Source organism: Ceratotherium simum, chromosome 40, assembly GCF_057802395.1.
Source record: "Ceratotherium simum simum isolate JZ-2026a chromosome 40, ASM5780239v1, whole genome shotgun sequence".
Lineage (NCBI taxonomy): Eukaryota > Metazoa > Chordata > Mammalia > Perissodactyla > Rhinocerotidae > Ceratotherium > Ceratotherium simum.
In genome coordinates, this window is record NC_141939.1 from 9,320,025 (window position 1) to 9,338,133 (window position 18,109).

At 41.5% G+C, this 18,109-nt stretch overlaps 1 protein-coding gene across 1 annotated transcript in view; it reads left to right on the top strand.

The window, feature by feature from the left end:
• SLC9A2 (solute carrier family 9 member A2) overlaps positions 1-18,109 on the top strand; it is a 106,534-nt gene that overhangs the window by 32,471 nt on the left and 55,954 nt on the right. Inside the window, exons 2-3 of the mRNA XM_004435871.2 lie at positions 6,623-7,086; positions 13,344-13,594. Coding sequence (XP_004435928.2) covers positions 6,623-7,086; positions 13,344-13,594 — 715 coding nt within the window. The remainder of the gene's footprint in view (positions 1-6,622; positions 7,087-13,343; positions 13,595-18,109) is intronic.

Below are 18,109 nucleotides of genomic sequence, written 5' to 3' on the forward strand. Positions count from 1 at the left end.
TGGGGCCACAGTTTCTTCTGTGGTGTTTTTCGGGAGTGGAGCAGTTATTATCTAGAAGTTTTCTGTCTTGCTAGGCTGCCTTTTTCCTGGTCCTTTGTCTAAAGAGAGCAGGCTTTCGGTGGGGTTTTGTTATCCATGCCCATTGGTGTTTCCAGGTTGCTGACTTCCTTGGCTCCAAGTCTGGGATATTAGAGGCAAAGGGAAAACCCAGGGAACTCACTGTCCTGTTGTTCTTCAGATCTGGGGTCCCTAGCTGGTCTTCCTCCTTCTCTCCACCTTTCAGTCTTCTTAGTGGAGGAATAGAGAAAAATACATACTCCACCTTCCCAGAAGCAGAAGTCAGTTCTTTTTACTTATCTTCATTTTCTTACCTTTTTTTTCCCCCCACAAACTTTGAAAAGGTGAATTCAGGCATACCTATCTTCTACTTTAATATACTTTACTTTTTAGTCACTGATTATATTACTTTGTAAGTGAGATGATTACAGCATAGGATTTCCTTGTATTTTAATAGATTTTTTTTTAATGTTAAACTCTTTGACCTTTATAGAATTTTTCACCATTGTAGAAGTAAAAAATAAATGTGTGTGTGTGTGTGATTTCTCTTTACCTCCTCCAATACCACTGATTAAATCATGCCTTCTTTCCCCATGGTGGTATACCTTCTTGCTTTACATGACGTTGTTGTACCACTGTATGCCATTATCTGAGTTTACTGTTTCATCCTGTGATCCATTATGGGCTTAATTAAAACATATGGCAATATTTTTGGCAGTGGTGTAAGGCAAGTCTGACATCATAGACCCTTTAAGAAGAGATAGCTCTTCTATAGTATTAGTTCTATAGAAACTGTCTGCCATTTCTTCTAGCTAAATCTTGCTATCAATTTGTTAACCTCCATGATACTTTTCAAGGAGATTCTGATTGGCATTTACAATCTTAATTATTTCCTTTGAAATATTCTCTTTCCCTATTGTTCTCCATCTCAGTCAATAACCCAACTCTACACCCAGTTGTTTGAGCCAAAAACCTTGAATTCATCTTTGATTCCTCTGTCTCGTGTGATCCAACACCAACTCCCTCAGAGCCTTGTACAGGGAAGGTACTCAACAAGTATCCAATTAAGGATATAACTCTGTTGCTTTCCAAAATTCTTCATGGACGGACTGCACTCATTATGTTTTTCTTTTGCTTTGCAAGTGGTCAAGTCATTTGGAAATAGTAAATACCATGTAAATTCTGCTTTGGGATAATCCCAGCAAATTTTTAATGTTTGCTTTATATTTTCATTTTTTAAAATTATTTTGTTAAGTCCTTTGCAAACTGTATAAGTGAAACATTTTTAAAACCTCTATATTCATAGTTGACTATTTTTTTGGTGGGGTGAATGTCAAATTACCTTTCAGTCCCAGTATGTGACTAAATGTTGTCAGAAATCTATATTCACGTGTTAATAAGTTATTGACATCGATCAGTTAATTCTGCTTTATTTGTTGAATTCTGTTCAATTTATGTATTTGCTTATTTTTTATGATTTATTTTTATTATTTATTTTCTCAATTTGATTCTACTTATGTTTAGAATTAAGTTTTATTACTGAGTCTTTGTCCACTAGAGTTGTTGTGCAGTGACACAGCTTCTTGATGTATCTGATAAAAATGGTATTTCTTACTATTTTTCTCTCTGGTTCTCTCTATTGCTTATTGACATTCTATTTTAAAAAAATGTGTATTTTGTTGCTATGTGAATTGGGATACATAAAATCAGCATTTTTAGGCTTGAATGAACTTGTTATTTCTCTTAATACGTAAAAACAAATTTAATGTATTTCATAAATATTTACCTTTTTTCCCAAATAGGCATGATTTATTTTAGACCATTCTTTACTGTAAATCCAGCGTTTCCTAGAGTTGCTTTGCGAATGACCAGCCCAGAAGCTAGTTCTGGGTCAGGCAGTCTCGAAGGCTGCCTGTGCTAACTTTGTTCCCGAGGGTACTTGTCGCCTACTTAACACGGGCTTAGCAAATATTTGTGGATATAATAAATGTCATTATTTTTTCTTTAAGCTCTCTTAAAATATGGAGTATTAATTAGAAAGTTTGTGTTTATCTTCACCTAGAGTTAGTGGCCTCTCTCCCGAGGGGTTTGTCCATACTTGCCTCCACTGGGGTCCCTTGTCCTCACAACTTGTTAATTAGAACTGTTTTTTTTTTTTTTTGTTGAGACTTATTTTATATGGTTTTTGTTGGTGGTGATGGTGGTGGTTTTCTCTGATTCAGATTTTCACATTGTTGCTCTTTTGTTGAACCTGCTTATCTGGAAGCTTCCTGTGTTGTTTCTCGTTTTGCTCTCTTCCCAGAATTTAACGAATAGCTTATTTTAAGCATAATGAGAAAATATAGTGAATTAATTGCATTGCACTTAGTTATGCATAGATCTTCAGATTTTAAGCTCAGTTAATTTCAACAGTGTAGGCAGAGAGAAATTAAAATAGATTCACTCCAGAAGAGGAATGTCTTAACTGTGTATTTTGTAAAAGAGACCTCTACTCCCCTTCCCACTAAGTGAATTTCTATTGCAATTAAAATAAAATAAATTTTAAAGCATCCATTCTCACAGACTTTTATATGGTAGTAATAAAAAGTGAATGGCACAGTACAATGCCCCAAGCACTATAAATGGAAGTTAGCAGGAAATGCGAAGAACAAACTAAGCCAGGGGTAAGTAAACCACAGCCAGGGGGCCAGATATGGCCCTTAGCCCGGTTTTGTATGGCTTGTGGGTCGAGAATGGCTTTTACATTTTTAAATGGTTAAACAAAATCAAAAGAAAAATGATATTTTGTGACATATAAAATTGTATTTTAGTTTCCATGTCCGTAAATAGTTTTATTAGAACACAGCCCCCCTCTTGCATTTAGTTATTATCTCTGTCTCCTGTTGTACTGCAACGGCAGAGTCAAGTATGGCAAGCTGAGAATATTTACTCTCTGCGCCTTTCCGGAGAAAAGTTGGCAGACCCCTGGACTACACAGTAGGTCGTACCCGCAGTAGCTCACGTTCAGCCTTGTAAAAATCATCAAAAAGTTCATTTGACTTGTTTCCTGATAACTGATATATTTCTTGATAATGTTAGGTGGGATGATGACCCTGGGAAGGCAAAATCTGTTTATTCAAGTTCATTTCCCCTTCAAGAAATACTTGGGGGAGGTAGGGGAGAGCCATAAAGGCACACACTTGTAAATGTTGATTTATTTGTTTTATTCTGTGAACAATGGATTTTAAGAAGCCATTTTTTGTTTTGTTTTGACTATTTCGCTGATAAGTGTGGCTCCTGTCATTCGTAAAAGCGTAGACACCTACACACAAAACTTTTTATGCCAGCAGAGGGTGTGTTATAAAACTCAGTGTCTCTCCTTATGTTCACCAAGAAACAGTGGACTGAGATCTCTTGTGGCCACCCTGCAGTAATCCCTTCTCGCCTGTGGAAGAACTGGGCAGATTCGGTAATTGCTGTCCAGTTTCAAGCAAGAGTCACTCAGACCAATTCTGAATGGCCTAAGCATTCATAAAAGAAAGGAGAGCAGCCTTTTCAAAATATAAATACTCTTTCCACAGTGACTGCGCCAGTTTGCATTCCCATCAGCAATGTACGAGGGTTCCCTTTTCTCCACATTTGCATTTGTTATTTCTTGTCTCCTTAATGAAATCAACAATTCAAATAGATTTCTGCATCCCTGTGTTCATCATAGCCTTATCCACAATAGCCAAGATGTGGAAACAACCCAAGTGCCCATCAAGGGATGAATGGATAAAGAAGATGTGGTATATATATATACAATGGAATACTACTCAGCCATAAAAAAGACAAAATCATGCCTTTTGCGACAACACCGATGGACCTTGAGGGTATTATGCTAAGCAAAATAAGTCAGAGAAAGATAAATACCATATGATTTCACTCATATGTGCAGATAAACAAACACATAGATATGGAGAACAGATTAGTGGTTATCAGAGGGGAAGGGGTTGGGGGAAGGCGAAAGAGGTAAAGGGGCACATATGTATGGTGACATATAAGAACTAGACTATTGGTGGTGAGCACGATACAGTCTGTACAGAAATGAAATATAATAATGTACACCTGAAATTTACACAATGTTATAAGCCAATATGACCCCAGTAAAATAATTAAAAACTAAAATAAAATATAAATACGTGATTTCTTAAACAAATGTTCTTGATCTGTTGCTGTTCTTTTCTGATATTTGCTACTACCAGATTTTCTCCTCACTTCCTCCACGCTTCCTCCAGCCCTTTTTCCTAGTGGCCGTTCCGTCTCACTGCATCCTGCGTTTGTGTTGCTGCGTTTCACTTGCTTCTCCTGGGTGGGTTCCTGCTTGCTCGCCTGGGTTCCTGGTCAGGATAAGTCGCATCGCAGGAGCGGGGCAGCCGTTGGCCTGTGTGGTGCATTGAAGCCATCTCTGTTTCATCCTTCCTCCCATCTGCCTGGTTTCCGTCCTCCATTCTTAGGAAGCAGAGATGGCGCCCCATGTGAGAGCACTGGGTACCTGAGGAAAGAAAAAGGCGAGAAGAGGAAGTGGGAGCCACCCAAAACTGGCCTCGCCAGTTTTCCAGTTTCCCTTGCTTCTGTGCATTTCTTCAGAACTCTTTTCTCTTGTTTCTTCATGTAGACTAGGAAGAGAAAACAAAAATTGAGGGGCATTTATGATGTCGCAGGCACAGTGGTTAGTGCTGTGCAACCGACAGCTCGGTTACTGTTATAGTTCTTTATGTGATGGGTGTACTTGTCCCCATTCTACAGATAAGCATGCTGGGCCTGGGCCTGTTAGTAACCTAAACACAGCCACAGGCAGGGACAAGGGACCTGGATCCGAAGCCAGGGGGCGGTCGTCAGATGGCGGGCAAGGAGCTGACTGCACTTGGACACTGTGGGGCCAGGGAGGCTGTTATTAGCACATCCTTACATCCAGGGAAAGTCACATGTAGAAGCAGGAGCCAGCCAGTGTGAGGAGAAGTTACAAAGATATAGTTTTTGGTGGATGTTTTTAACTTCTCTGTGTACCAGAGAGGTTCTCAGGCCAGAGCTCATGGGTAAAGAGAGGCCGAACCAGTTGAATACGTTCATTCTCCAACAATTATTGGAGCCTGCTATAATATGAATAATAAAATAACCAAAGCTTGAGGGATTGTTTGAATACGACGTAAAGATGTTCACTTTATTATTTAGAAATTAGTTCTTTAAATCTCTTCAAATTATTATGCTTACATTTTTTTGGTTCACAAGCTATGATTTCATGCTGTGACTTTGGTACAGTTTGTAGGCTTCTAAGGATTTACTTATTAAAACTTCTGGAATTGTAAGTTTCTGAGGACTTATTCTGTCATTTTAATATTATGTACCTGTAATTCAGATAATTTCCGTATGCTGCTTTAATTCTAAAATGGATGAAGTGCCTTCAGGGTGACTCACTGTTGCCTTGTAAAAGGCCATCCTCACCTAAGGCCTGTCAAGTGACCTTCCTGTGGGAAGTAACTTCCCGCATTGCCCCATGCGCTGGTCGACCCACATTCCCCTCCTTTTTTTCTGCTACAGGCCTCCCCTAACATGGTCTCTGCCTTAAGGCCACACTGGGCTGCACCTCGAATAAGGAGATAGGTATTTGCCTCCATTTCTTCACTTCGTAGGAGTTCTTCATGCCTTCTCTATGTGTTTCATGCCTGTCTGTCCTTTAGTGAAGCCCTGTCGGATGCTGCCTCCTCCATGATGTCCTCACCAGATTTCCTCCTTCTCTAGTCTTACAGCATTTGACTGGGGCTTGTCACGCGGTGCCCTATGTTGGAGTCAGTCCTAAACACTGACTCTTCCTTTGCCTCGACTGGAAACTCTGAGATTGAAGACCATGGCGTGTTTATATCCCATATGTAGAAACTACCCGGTGTACCTTTGATGGATTGATTTGGTTATCTCTGAAGGAGCAGACATCTGAAAAATTAAACATATTCAGCATTCCAAATGAAAGAATCCGAAATTAAAAATATTGAATCAGTTACAGACTCCTCTCAATACCAGAAGTGACAGCAGTAATCTGAAAACTGGCATGTGATCTGGCCACCTCAGCAAGACCCTGTATCTCTTTGAACCTCAGTTTCCACTTGAATTTTAGGAAAGGTTGAAAATAACAGCCTTGTCTACTGCTTAAGGTTTTCATGAGGATAAAATGAGATGTTACATTTGAATATGTGTTAGAAATCATGAAATTGCTTCAAATATAAAGTTGCATTGTCTTATTTAAGAAAACTTAATTGGAGTTTAGGCAAAAACTGTACTGTGTCAATACTGTACACCTATAGCATTCAACTTCTGACATACAGTTAAACTTGCGCCTAAGTGTACTTTGTGAATAGTTTTCGGGGGATCATCTGACTTTTACATCATAATCTGTAAAGCCATAATCTGTAAATCTGTAAATCTATGGTCAATTATGCTGACCTGGGAGATTTTGAAATAGAACCTATTGGTTTTGTCAGAGAGAACCAGTTTATCTTCTGTGTGATTCCTGCATATCTTAAATTTTGTGTGTTTATTTGTTCCTTAACAGGCTTCCATCTCTATCACAAATTGCCCACCATCGTGCCTGAGAGCTGCCTTCTTATAATGGTTGGACTTCTGCTGGGCGGGATTATTTTCGGAGTTGATGAAAAGTCCCCGCCTGCAATGAAGACGGATGTGTTCTTCTTATATCTCCTCCCGCCAATCGTGCTGGATGCAGGCTACTTCATGCCCACTCGCCCGTTCTTTGAGAACTTCGGCACCATTTTCTGGTATGCTGTGGTAGGGACACTGTGGAATTCCATTGGCATTGGGGTGTCTTTGTTTGGGATCTGCCAGATTGAAGCCTTTGGCCTGAGCGACATCACTTTGCTCCAGAATCTGCTCTTCGGCAGCCTAATCTCCGCTGTGGATCCCGTGGCTGTGCTGGCCGTCTTCGAGAACATTCACGTCAACGAGCAGCTATACATACTGGTCTTTGGAGAGTCCTTGCTGAATGATGCAGTGACAGTGGTGAGTAACATGTGCACGCTGCCTCGCTCCAACACGTGGGGGCCACCCACCAACCTGCATTGCCTTTCTGACGGTGACAGCTGAGGTGAGACCCTGCATGCAGAGCGTGCACCTGTGCAATCACATTTCCTGCTCTAAGAAGGGCCCATCACTTGGTTTAATGCTCTGTTGCCGCTGTCTTGAAATGCTTAGTAAATTCTTATTTCTTATTTATTTATTCTTATACAGTGGACCCCTCATTTTCATTTTGCACTGGATTGCGCAAACTATGTAGCTGGTGCTTGCTTGCAAGGCCCTGCTAATGCCAGAGGAGCATGAAAGTGCTTGTGACCTTTGTGTCTCTGAGTTTTTCTCATTTGGCATTTTCGAAAGTGATGGTCTTTGATCAGAATTTAAAGGACTCAGGTCCCAGAATCCTTTGTGAGAGTAACGCTGTCTGTGAACGACGTGTATAACACAAGTGAAATGACAATCCCTACTAAGGGCTGTTCTCTCTCTGGGGATGGTTTATGTATTATTTTACGATTTTAGGCAAGTTTTTCATCATGCACTCAGCCAGCACATTTCTGGTCCTTGCCATTTCCCCATGAGTGGGTATTTACTCAGAAAATGCAAATTATTTTTAATTCTCACTAATTAACACGTGATTAAAGTCAGAGGCTGTTGTGATCTTAATGTTGGCAGAAATTACCTCCGCCCTGCCCTCTGAGCTCAGGCGAGGTGTGGAGAAAAGGGGTGAGGAAGCCTCTCCCCTCACCCACAGGCCTACACAGACGTCCTCCACCACAAGAGACACTCAGGTGATCTGGATTGGTTAACCAGTTAGTGAGCGTGAGTGATGCTGTTTTATGTTAGCCACGATCCTGTGGCAGTAATGGTGGTATAACGATAGCCATTAACCTTTTGGGAATGCTTACGTTGTGCCAGGTCTTTATGACAACCTGTGAAGTAGTTATTCTTTCTATTTTGCAGATAAGAAAATTGAGGCAGAGAAAGATTAAGTAAATTGTATTTAAGTAACTTTAGTAATTTATATTACCCTGTGCCTTAGTTCCTATCATTAAAACGTTATTGCTGATCCATTTAAAAGTTAACATAGAAACCAACATTATTCTGTTAGCCTATATTCAGACCCATTGACTGAATAAAATATCATCTTTAAGGGTGTCCATTAACTCCATGTGTAGTTTTGGAAAACTACGTGTAGAAAATAATTTATTGATAAGGAAATCCCCTTTCTTAGAATAGCTGCTAAGACAGCTATTTTAAGACTAATAAGTTACCTCACTCAAGTAATAAAATCCACTTCATTTATTCCATTATTCATTAACAGTGGTTAGTCATTAACCCACCAATATTAAATTTTAACTGGGAAACTGCCATAGCGGTGGAGACATTTTATAATTCATTCTAATGTCCGGAGGCATCAAGTTTTCCATTGTGACTTATGTTTAATATTACATTTTACCCTTGTTGAGGGAGAGTGCGGACATTTCAGTGTGGAATTCTCGGATCTCTTTAGTGTAAAGCAAGTTTTACAATGAAATAATGACACCTTGCTGCATTCTTTCTGGGGCAGTGTAGCAAAGTCAGGTCAGTTTCAGAATGATATGCCATGCATTTACACCGCTTTTCCTTCTCTCATAAGATTGCTCATTCAAACATCTCAGTGGTCCATTCTTTGAATTTGTCAAGAATCAGATCTCAGGAAAGGATCTGGCTAAACCACAGTTTAAAGTGTGCAAAGGCCCCAGGCCTTCCAGAGGCACATCCTGTGCTTCCTCTCAAGAGGCACGAAGCCATCAAATGTGGTTTTATGGATAGAGGGAGGGCTGACTCAGAGGGCAGTGGGCCAAATTGAGAGCCTGCCATTACCATACAGGAAGGAGGACAAGGACAGAGAAAGGGCACGGCTGCCCTGTGGATGGAGGAGCCCAGGTTACAAGGCCAAAGCCATGAGTCCGGACGCCTGCAGGGGTTTCACATGAAAAAGCGTTCAGTGGTAGGTTAGCTCCCTGGGCTAAAAGCCAGGGACCCTTAAAACCACACCCACAAGATGCCTCAGGGCTTTGCCTACCTAACGCCGGAAAATAAACCACCCGATATTTCTTTCACTGAATTGGCCAAATAGTGGACTGAATTGACCAGGTGTTAGGATAATTAGAACAATGGTGTAAAAAATTATAGTTTTGCCTCCTAGTCAGGTACCCTCAGAGAATAGAGGTCGAGATGTTTTATGGAAGATTCTTTGATTCGTTCATCTGGTCTTATCTCTAGAAGAGGGGTAAGGAGCTCATGGAATATGGAAAGGTATGAAAAATATGGACCATGCTGCATGCAATGAAAATGGTGAGTCACTAGGAGTTGGAATCAGAAGGGTGGAGATTGAACAGAGACAGTTAATGGTAAAAATGTAGTCTGGAGGATGAGTGAAATTGTAGGTCAGTGCAATTTTAACTCCTTCCCCAAATCATGGTAAATTCAATATTGAGGTAGAAGAGTTGAAGGGGAGAAAACCTACCATAGAAATGTCTCAAAGCAAAGAGAAATTGATCATATATAAATTACAATCAAACCCTTTGTGCTATTGTCTAGGGCTATAGGATTTTTGGGCCTTCCCTTATAATAAATATTTTAGGAAAACTTTTCAAAATTTCCCTTATTAGGCAAAGCTTGTTCAAGTTCTCAGTTATCTGAGAAGTCCTACTGTTTCCACAGTAGTCCATCATCAAATGACTTAACGCTCACATGGTAATTTCCAGCATCATTTCTAGAATATGTTAATGCAACCACTGAATATTCTAATACATTTTCTAAGAACACCTAACGAGTCTTCTCAATCTGTCACAATAACTAGGCTTGGTGAAGGAGGGCAGGCTCTGCGGAAAGAGGCTAGGGATGTCCCCTAATGGCCATCATGTGCTGTGCAGTGGAATTTAAGTTCAGGAAGCTGGAAGGTAAACAGTGACGAGGTGGAACACTAGTTTTGCTCTTGCAAATAGCAGAATAGATTTAAAATTCCTTAGGCAAAAATCATTATTCTTTGTTTTTAATGTCAGAAAAAGTGACCTGAAAACAATTTTTCTGAAACAGAGCTATTCTGATAAAGTGTATTGTTTGCATCCTTGTGTTACATGATTTCACTGAATTATTGCACATTTTAAATCAAAGTTTAAAATAATTTCTAATTTTAATATATATAAGTGTTTTAAACATGATAATAATGAATAGAAAGATTTGAAAGTGCTCAGGTGTCAGATTAGCCCATTACAGAGTTTAGCAATCAGGCATCCTGGAATTTCGGTCTTCTAAAAATACAGTTGTCAAGTTGAGGTCAGTTTTGTACAGACCAACTAGAAACACAATTGTACCCTACATACATAATACATATACATGTGCATATATACATTATAACCCCCAAAACATTTTTCTGTATAGATTCCCTTGTGTAAAATTAAAGAATTTAACTAGAATGAATCAACTATGGGTTATGGGCAGTTGTAACTCAAAGAATTTTATCTTGTGCAGATCACTAGGTATCAGGTTCCTTGTAAAACAGGTGGGAGGTTGTGGAAAACTTTCTGGTTGTCAAGGTAACGCCTCTATCTCAGATACGTCCTCACAGCGTTGCCCTGCATCGGAGGCAGTGGAGGGGTCAGACTGGAGCTTCTGACCGGTGTGCTGAGAGTAAAGTGCTGCGACTCAGCTCTGCTTTCTGCAAACCCCAAGAGGATGTTAAACACAGAATGTACCTTGGATAGAGTTGATGGATTGAGTTGCCAGGAAAATGGCTCTGGAAAGATGATGACTGTACGCCAGTTGTTCCTTAGGCTTGAGTCGCTGAGCTTCCTTTGGAGGCCTCATCAGTGTGCTAGCTGGGGTGGGGATGGGGACATGAGCGAGAGGGGAGCAGAAGGAGACTTGGGTGCTGTCACAAGGAATTCCTCGTTTGGCTGGAAATGAGATAGGCGCTCCAGAAGCAGCACCAGCAATACAGGATGGCCTGTCAGCAAATGCTGAATGGTCTGGGAGATCTTCTGTGTTGCGGGAGGGTAGAGGAAAGGGCGATTTGCAAGGGCTCTAGGGGTCCAGGAATGCTCCTGAGAGGAAAGGCAGCTTCAGCTGGGCCGTGGAAGACAGAATTAAATTTCCTGAGGTTTTGGGGCTGGGTTTCTGCCAGGAGAAACCACAGAAAGGAAATCAGGGGCAGAGATGAATAAATAGGATGAGACCCTCTCTTGGACTGAAGGATGTTGGAGAACAGTAAAAAAAAAAAAGTATTCCAGGCGTATTGAGCCTCCCCAAAGTCAGGCAGTCAAAGATGTTAAACTTGAGAGTGAAACGTGGAATTACAGTATTTGAGGGAAGTAAGTGTCGTGGTGGCTGGCGGGGGCATTAGAGCAAGGGAGAGATGAGATTTGCTGGTGCAAGCTGGAGGCAGGGATGGCAGAGGCCATGGAGTCTGGGAACAGAACTGTAGTGCCCACGTGGCCTGGGGGAGGCTGTCTATGCAGAGACGGCTGGCTGGGAAATCTGTCTCTCCCCTCAGGAAGCAAGTGACTGTGACCTTTTGGCCTTGGCTGTTTGGAGGCAAGGGGTATATATAGCACATCTCTGATCCCCTCTCAGGAAGCCATTGTGGCATGTCGATGCTGATGACATCCTATGTGTGCAGCAAGCCCCTGGTTGAAAGTAGGAAGTGGCTGCTACTTGAAGCCAGTTTCTTTTCTGGCAAATGATGATACCGTCAAGATATTTAAGTCCTCAGGGGAGTGAGTTGCTTGTTTTTCCCTCTTACTCAAGTCCCTTCTTGGTGGTACAATACCAAATGCTCTTGAGTGTTACACCAACAATGAGGGGGGGGGAAAAGCTCCCTCATTTCTAAGTAATAATCCACTGCTTTTTTCAAAACCACAGACATTTATTGTCTCTCCTAGGCAACAGGGAAGAAGGCAATCATGATAAGGTATGATCCTTGACCATAAGGAGTTTATGATCCAGTAGAAAAGAGGAAAAAATGACAGAAAACCTGTGATGTGGTGGGCTCTGAAGGAGTGATAGAGAAGTGAGTGGATGGCTTTCTGGCAGGACACGCTCTGGTCAGGAGGAAGAATCTGACTCATTCTCCCATGGATGAACCTTGAAAAACTTACCCAGAAGGTCAGGAGGAGACTGGCTTCTGATATCACCTCTGATCTTTTGTGTGACCACGGACAAATGAATTCAATTCTGAGTTTCTCAGAACGCAAATAAAGGTGTAGCACGGCCTGTACTCTAAAACACCTTCATCCCCACCGTCCTATTGGCTGGCTTTCCTGGAGATTCCAGCTGTAAATGTCACGATGAAAAGAAGCAGGCACCTGCTTGACTTGTGTTTTACTTGCTGGTTTTGTGAAAAAAGTGGTAGGGCGTCAGCCATCACTTCCCGTCTCGGTTGACACAGTGACCCTTGGAAACAAGTCTGAAAGCATGTCGCCCAGCACATGTGGAGTGCCTAGCATTTTTGAAGGCTTAGTTAAACTAGGACTATGTAAAGCCTGTGCAGATTTTTCAGAAACCAAGCAACAGTGTAGGCTCATTACTTTAGAGAGACAAAATATGAAGTTACAGCACACACACACACACACACACACACACACACACAACATAGGTTGCTGCCTCTTTGCTTTAAGAAGATTCCTTCAAGTCTCAGTTATACCAGACACGTATATATATGGGCTGGGTGAGGAGAGGGGTTAGGAGTGAGGATCTCAGTGACCTGGGAGGAGGATATCTTCAGGTGGGGTACCTGTATTGATGGGCGGGTCCCTTCCAGAGCATGACCCCATAGTAGTGCCTTGAAAGGTAATGAAATTCACAGCAACGTTGACCAGCTTTCTCTGTGACACACTACTTCCCAAGCATCGGTAATACAAGCAGGGCATGGTGATGGCAACCAAATCTTTTAAGATAATCTTTTAGATGGTATTGAAAAATAATGTTTTAGGAGTAAATTGTATGATAATTTTGAAGTCTCCTCTCCCTCACTTTTAGAAGTAGTTTTACTGACAAGACACTTTGATCCAAGCTTTTTGTTTAAAGCTATTAAAGACAGTGTTGATATATGAGATAAATAAATGTGCATTATTGCCGTTGATCATCACGTTAGTACACAGAAGAAGTGTCCTTACAAGAAGGCCAGGTGGCTATTTCTGTGGCCACAATGATAATGGGGAAGTTGGAAAGGGTCTTGACAGTGTGCTCCCTCTCCCCCACAGGTCCTGTACAACTTGTTCAAGTCTTTTTGCCAGATGAAAACCATCGAGACCATTGATGTATTTGCTGGAATTGCCAACTTCTTTGTTGTGGGAATTGGTGGGGTGTTGATTGGCATCTTCCTGGGATTTATAGCGGCGTTTACTACTCGTTTCACACATAACATCCGAGTGATCGAGCCACTGTTTGTCTTCCTGTACAGTTATTTGTCCTATATAACAGCCGAAATGTTTCACCTCTCAGGTATCATGGCGTAAGTATTGAATTCTTTGTTAAAAGTACTTCATGATGACATTTCCTTGAATTCATGTATTCTGAGCTAAGATGTTAAAGTTGAGTAAGTTGTATAAAAGAGTAGATTTTCTTAAATTCTTAAAAAAACTAAAAGTAAGTTTTCTTTACTCTTTGTTTCAAAGAAATGAAAATAAGTATCAGCCAAATTTATACTAAAGTGATCGGTGCTAAAATGGAACACTACTCAAAAGTTATCTCTTGGGTCTCATATGAAGTATGACAGTAAACTGTTGGGCACCAAGAATTTGAGTTTGATGCCCATTCAGTGTTGTCTGTGTGGGAGGCTGTAAATTTATTCCACAAGGTGTGTCACCCAAACTGCCCCTGGGGTTCTGTAATTGCTCGTGTATAGTCCTTTGAATAATGTTAGGAGTAGTAGAAAACCTTCACTTTGTCTGAGAGGTTTGATTTGAAATAATAGCTTTAAGTCATTCAAAGCAAAATTCAATGAATAAGGCATACAATCATAAAATTTTAGTTTAGCTCTTTAAATGAAGAGGGATGATAATGAAGCAAGAAATATCTAAAGCAAGAAATTATTTATTTATTAAAGATACATTTGGTGAATCATTCACTGATTCAGAAGGATGTTCTCAAAAAGTGCTACAACTGGGCTGAGGAGCGGTGAAGTCCGGATCCCATTTTAGCCCTTGGAGGGTCACCCTGAAGGAGGCTACTTGTTGGGTGTTAAGGTTTTGTAGCTTCTCAAAACAAGCCTATTATATTATGGTCACACCTTGCATAAGGTCAGTGAGCAATACTTAGTGATGGACTGCCTTTAGAAGTTTTTATTTTGACAAATATTTATTTATAGCTTAATGTATGTTACACTCTATGCCAGGGCCTGCTATACTTATGAAGAGTTTTGGTGTTGTAAACATGGGTCTAGTTCTTCTTGAAGTTTTCTCTTGCGACCCAGTTTAGGTGATGCTTTGATTACCTAAATCAAACTGTTTTGTTTCCACCCCATATCACCACTTTTGTGTCCGACACAGATTAGCTTCGTGGTGGAGGAAGTCAAGCTCCTCTCCACAGGAGAGTGGAGCCCATTGTAATGAAAGGCATGAGTTAAAAGGCCGTGTGGTTTTCTGTTTCACAGAGAACCTAAATAAAGCAACATATTAATCCAGTTTGACCCAGTAATGAAATGTTCTGCATCTTCCTGGTTGCTATTCATATCATTTGTGTGACTTCCAGTTTCCTCGCTGTTCTGTGACCAGTGTCGTTGGAAGTGTACCATCAGCTACTCATAAGGTTTCTGAAAAGATACGGAGTGGGACTCTGTGTCTACTTTCCCAGCAGCGTTGTAGCAACAGTCTGTGTAAGAACTGTGACTATATTTTGACTGTGTGCATGTGTAAAAGTTCTAGAACACCCCCACGGTTATCTAAATACGTTCCTCAATTTGCCTGATGCTCCGGGGCAGGAATTGGGGTGGGAAGATCCAGAGTACGGGGGGATAGTTGAAGTGTTGGGTGGGGTTGGAGCCCTGGTGCATCTCTGCTAAGAAATGTCCATGAGGCCCAGAGTCTGCATCAAGTCCCCAACCTCCTGTGAGGAGAAGATCATGGGTTTGCTTGGTCTGGGAATTAGAAAATCAGGGATAAATAGGGCCACATATTCCTGGTACATGGCGCAGGTAATCCTCTGCTGTGGTTTGTTGGTAGATGAAAACATCACCTTTATTTCCGACTTCAAATTGAACATTTATTTTACAACTAATTGTATAGCAAAGTCCTTTATTACATTTAAACTAATATTATCATTGCGTGTAGTGTACTAAAATAATAAATTAACCATGAAATAAGCCATTACAGGAGATTTAAACATTTTTGGATCTAGAATTACCATGCACACCCATTGTCCTATGATAGCAATCGAAGGGACGGGTTGATGTTGGAGTGTGTTTGTTCTCAGAAGACACACCATTTTCTAACGTGGGGTAATTAGTAGGCTGTTCAAAACCCAACCACATGTGATGCTTCTCTGTGGTGCACCTCGTAGATGTGCGTGCCCCGCTTTGAGAGTGTGTTGTGTGCATTTCCACCTTATAATTACTGCACTTACCTTGGGATGTTGGTCCGGTGATCGAGTGTAATGAATGATGCAATTAAAATTGCGCATCCATGTGTACCTCTTTTATAGAACTAGTGATTTTTTTTTTTGCATTTAAATTGTACTGAGTTTAGAAATTCCTGTCATACTTCATGCTAATTTCACTTTCTTTTGCCATTTGAAAACAAATTTTAAGGTTAATGGGAGTGAAGGCGTGTGATGTGCTGAGCATGCTCGGTAGTTTGCCGTGTTTGCTTAGGAGAGATGGACAGCCACCTAGAAAGGGAAATAGGCAGAGAGGTGAGGCATCTCGTGCGCTGAGAGGAAGGGTGAAGCACCTCTCTCGGAATTTGTACAGCCGTGGAGAGGTGTGACGCTTGGTCCACCTGAGGTTTGCCTGCTGTCCTCCCTCTCTCCCCCCTACCTTCTTCCGTCCATCTCTCCTTCCCCCTTCCTCTTCTGATTGCCTTTCAGATCCTGTAACCCTGTGCTTCCACTTTGTCTGGGGTGGACTCTTGGGCAGTCTGTCCTAGAATGAGATCACTTAATGAGCAGGTAGTTCATACAGAAGTCTGATTAAAAAGAAACATCCTGGGCCGGCCACGTGGCTTAGCGGTTAAGTGCACGCGCTCTGCTGCTGGCGGCCCAGGTTCGGATCCCGGGCGCGCACCGACGCACCGCTTCTCCGGCCATGCTGAGGCGGCGTCCCACATACAGCAACTAGAAGGATGTGCAGCTATGACGTACAACTATCTACTGGGGCTTTGGGGGAAAAATAAAATTATAAAAAAAAAAAAAAAGAAACATCCTTCTATATATCAGAAGACCTGGGTTTGCGTTCAAACTGCCATCAGTCTTTTAGGTAGGAAAGCACTGGGCAGCATTTCAGCATCTTGATTGCTTTGGAGAGATGTTGGAAGCAATGTACCTTGGACATTCACAAAGCCTACTGTTGCTGCTGTTTATTTTTTGTTATGAATTTGTTATGAATTGTTACGATTCTCACTGACAAGTAACTTAAATCATACGAGGTGGAATTATATCTGTCTCCTCCTCCTCTGTCTTAGAAGCTACTCGCAGAGCTGACTCCTGGGCATTCTTAGATTTGGTTTCTCTTTTGTGGTCTCTCTTAATACTTCAATACTGATTTAATGTTAAGGAATTATTTACACTCATGTCTTCCTGTGTGTTCAGGAGGGTCTTAGCTTCCAACAATAAGAGAGATGAAATTCCCTGTTTTCTACTATTCTTCTCATTTCTATCCTGGAATAAATTGTTGTAGTAGGGACAGTGTGTGTGTGTGCATGCGTGTGTGTTTCAGAGTGCATTTCCCAGCACTAGAGCTAAAGTTAAGGGAGAGTGTTTATGGTCGCCTAAATAGAAAGTTGACATCTCAATAGCAGTGGACACGTTTGAGTATCACAGCACTGTATTAGGGGACATACAGGCAGCTAATAGCCAATGATTTTAGGAATTCATGTCTTGGCTCAAGTGTTTAGGACTTCATGTTCAGAAAAATGCTCAGAGATGCATAATTGTCCCCCCATTGTCCCCATCCTTTCCCCAAGGACACTAGTACATGCCTAAGGTGATTCCTAACATCAGATCCACCCAGAAAGGAACCGAGGTGGGGCTCTGTTTCCCCCTGTGGACATCAGGCACCTCCTGGACCTCACCTTATGTCCCACACAGTCCCCTGTGCTCCGGTCAATGGGACGTTGAAAGCACACTGTCCTGAAAAGGGGGTCTCGGTCTCCACAGCAGCTTGCAGCCTGCTGAGGAGATGCTGATTGCTCTCTGATGTGCTTCAGGAATTTCAAAAACTGGCTGACTCTTCCTTTAGACAGGAGAGTAGGCACCCAGTAGTTCTCAGTTTTGTTTTCATGGATTAATAATTCCTAGTCTTTCTTCCCTCAAGGTACTTAACATTTTTCTAGTTGCTGTTTCAATTATTCTAGCAGCATTATTGCAAAGAAAGTAGGGAAGGGTCATTATTAGTCTCATCTTATGAATGAGTAAATTGAGGCCCAGGTGGGCAAACAACATGGCTATAGGGCGACTCTGTGGAAAGTTGGACCTGGACCCTGTGTCTCCAGTTGTCAGGCCAGTCCAGGATAAGTCCCAATATCCACTTTAAAAATAAAACCAAGCACATTTCAATGAAATTTTAAAAAGGAGACTTGAACAGGAATTTCGAGAATGATAGGCTCAGGAACGAAGACCAGGGGCAGGGCGCGCTCGCTGCACTGACGCAGTCACTGCCGAAGATGTGAAGATTGTGTTCTCCTTCTCCTGTGTTTCTTTGTATGAGTTGGTAATTGTCATCTACTTAGAACTTTGAGGAAAATAGGAAAGCATGCCTTTGTCATGTTGTAGCTTCTGTCCTGGTTCCTCTTGGTGTGCCCACCGTTTGTAGCAT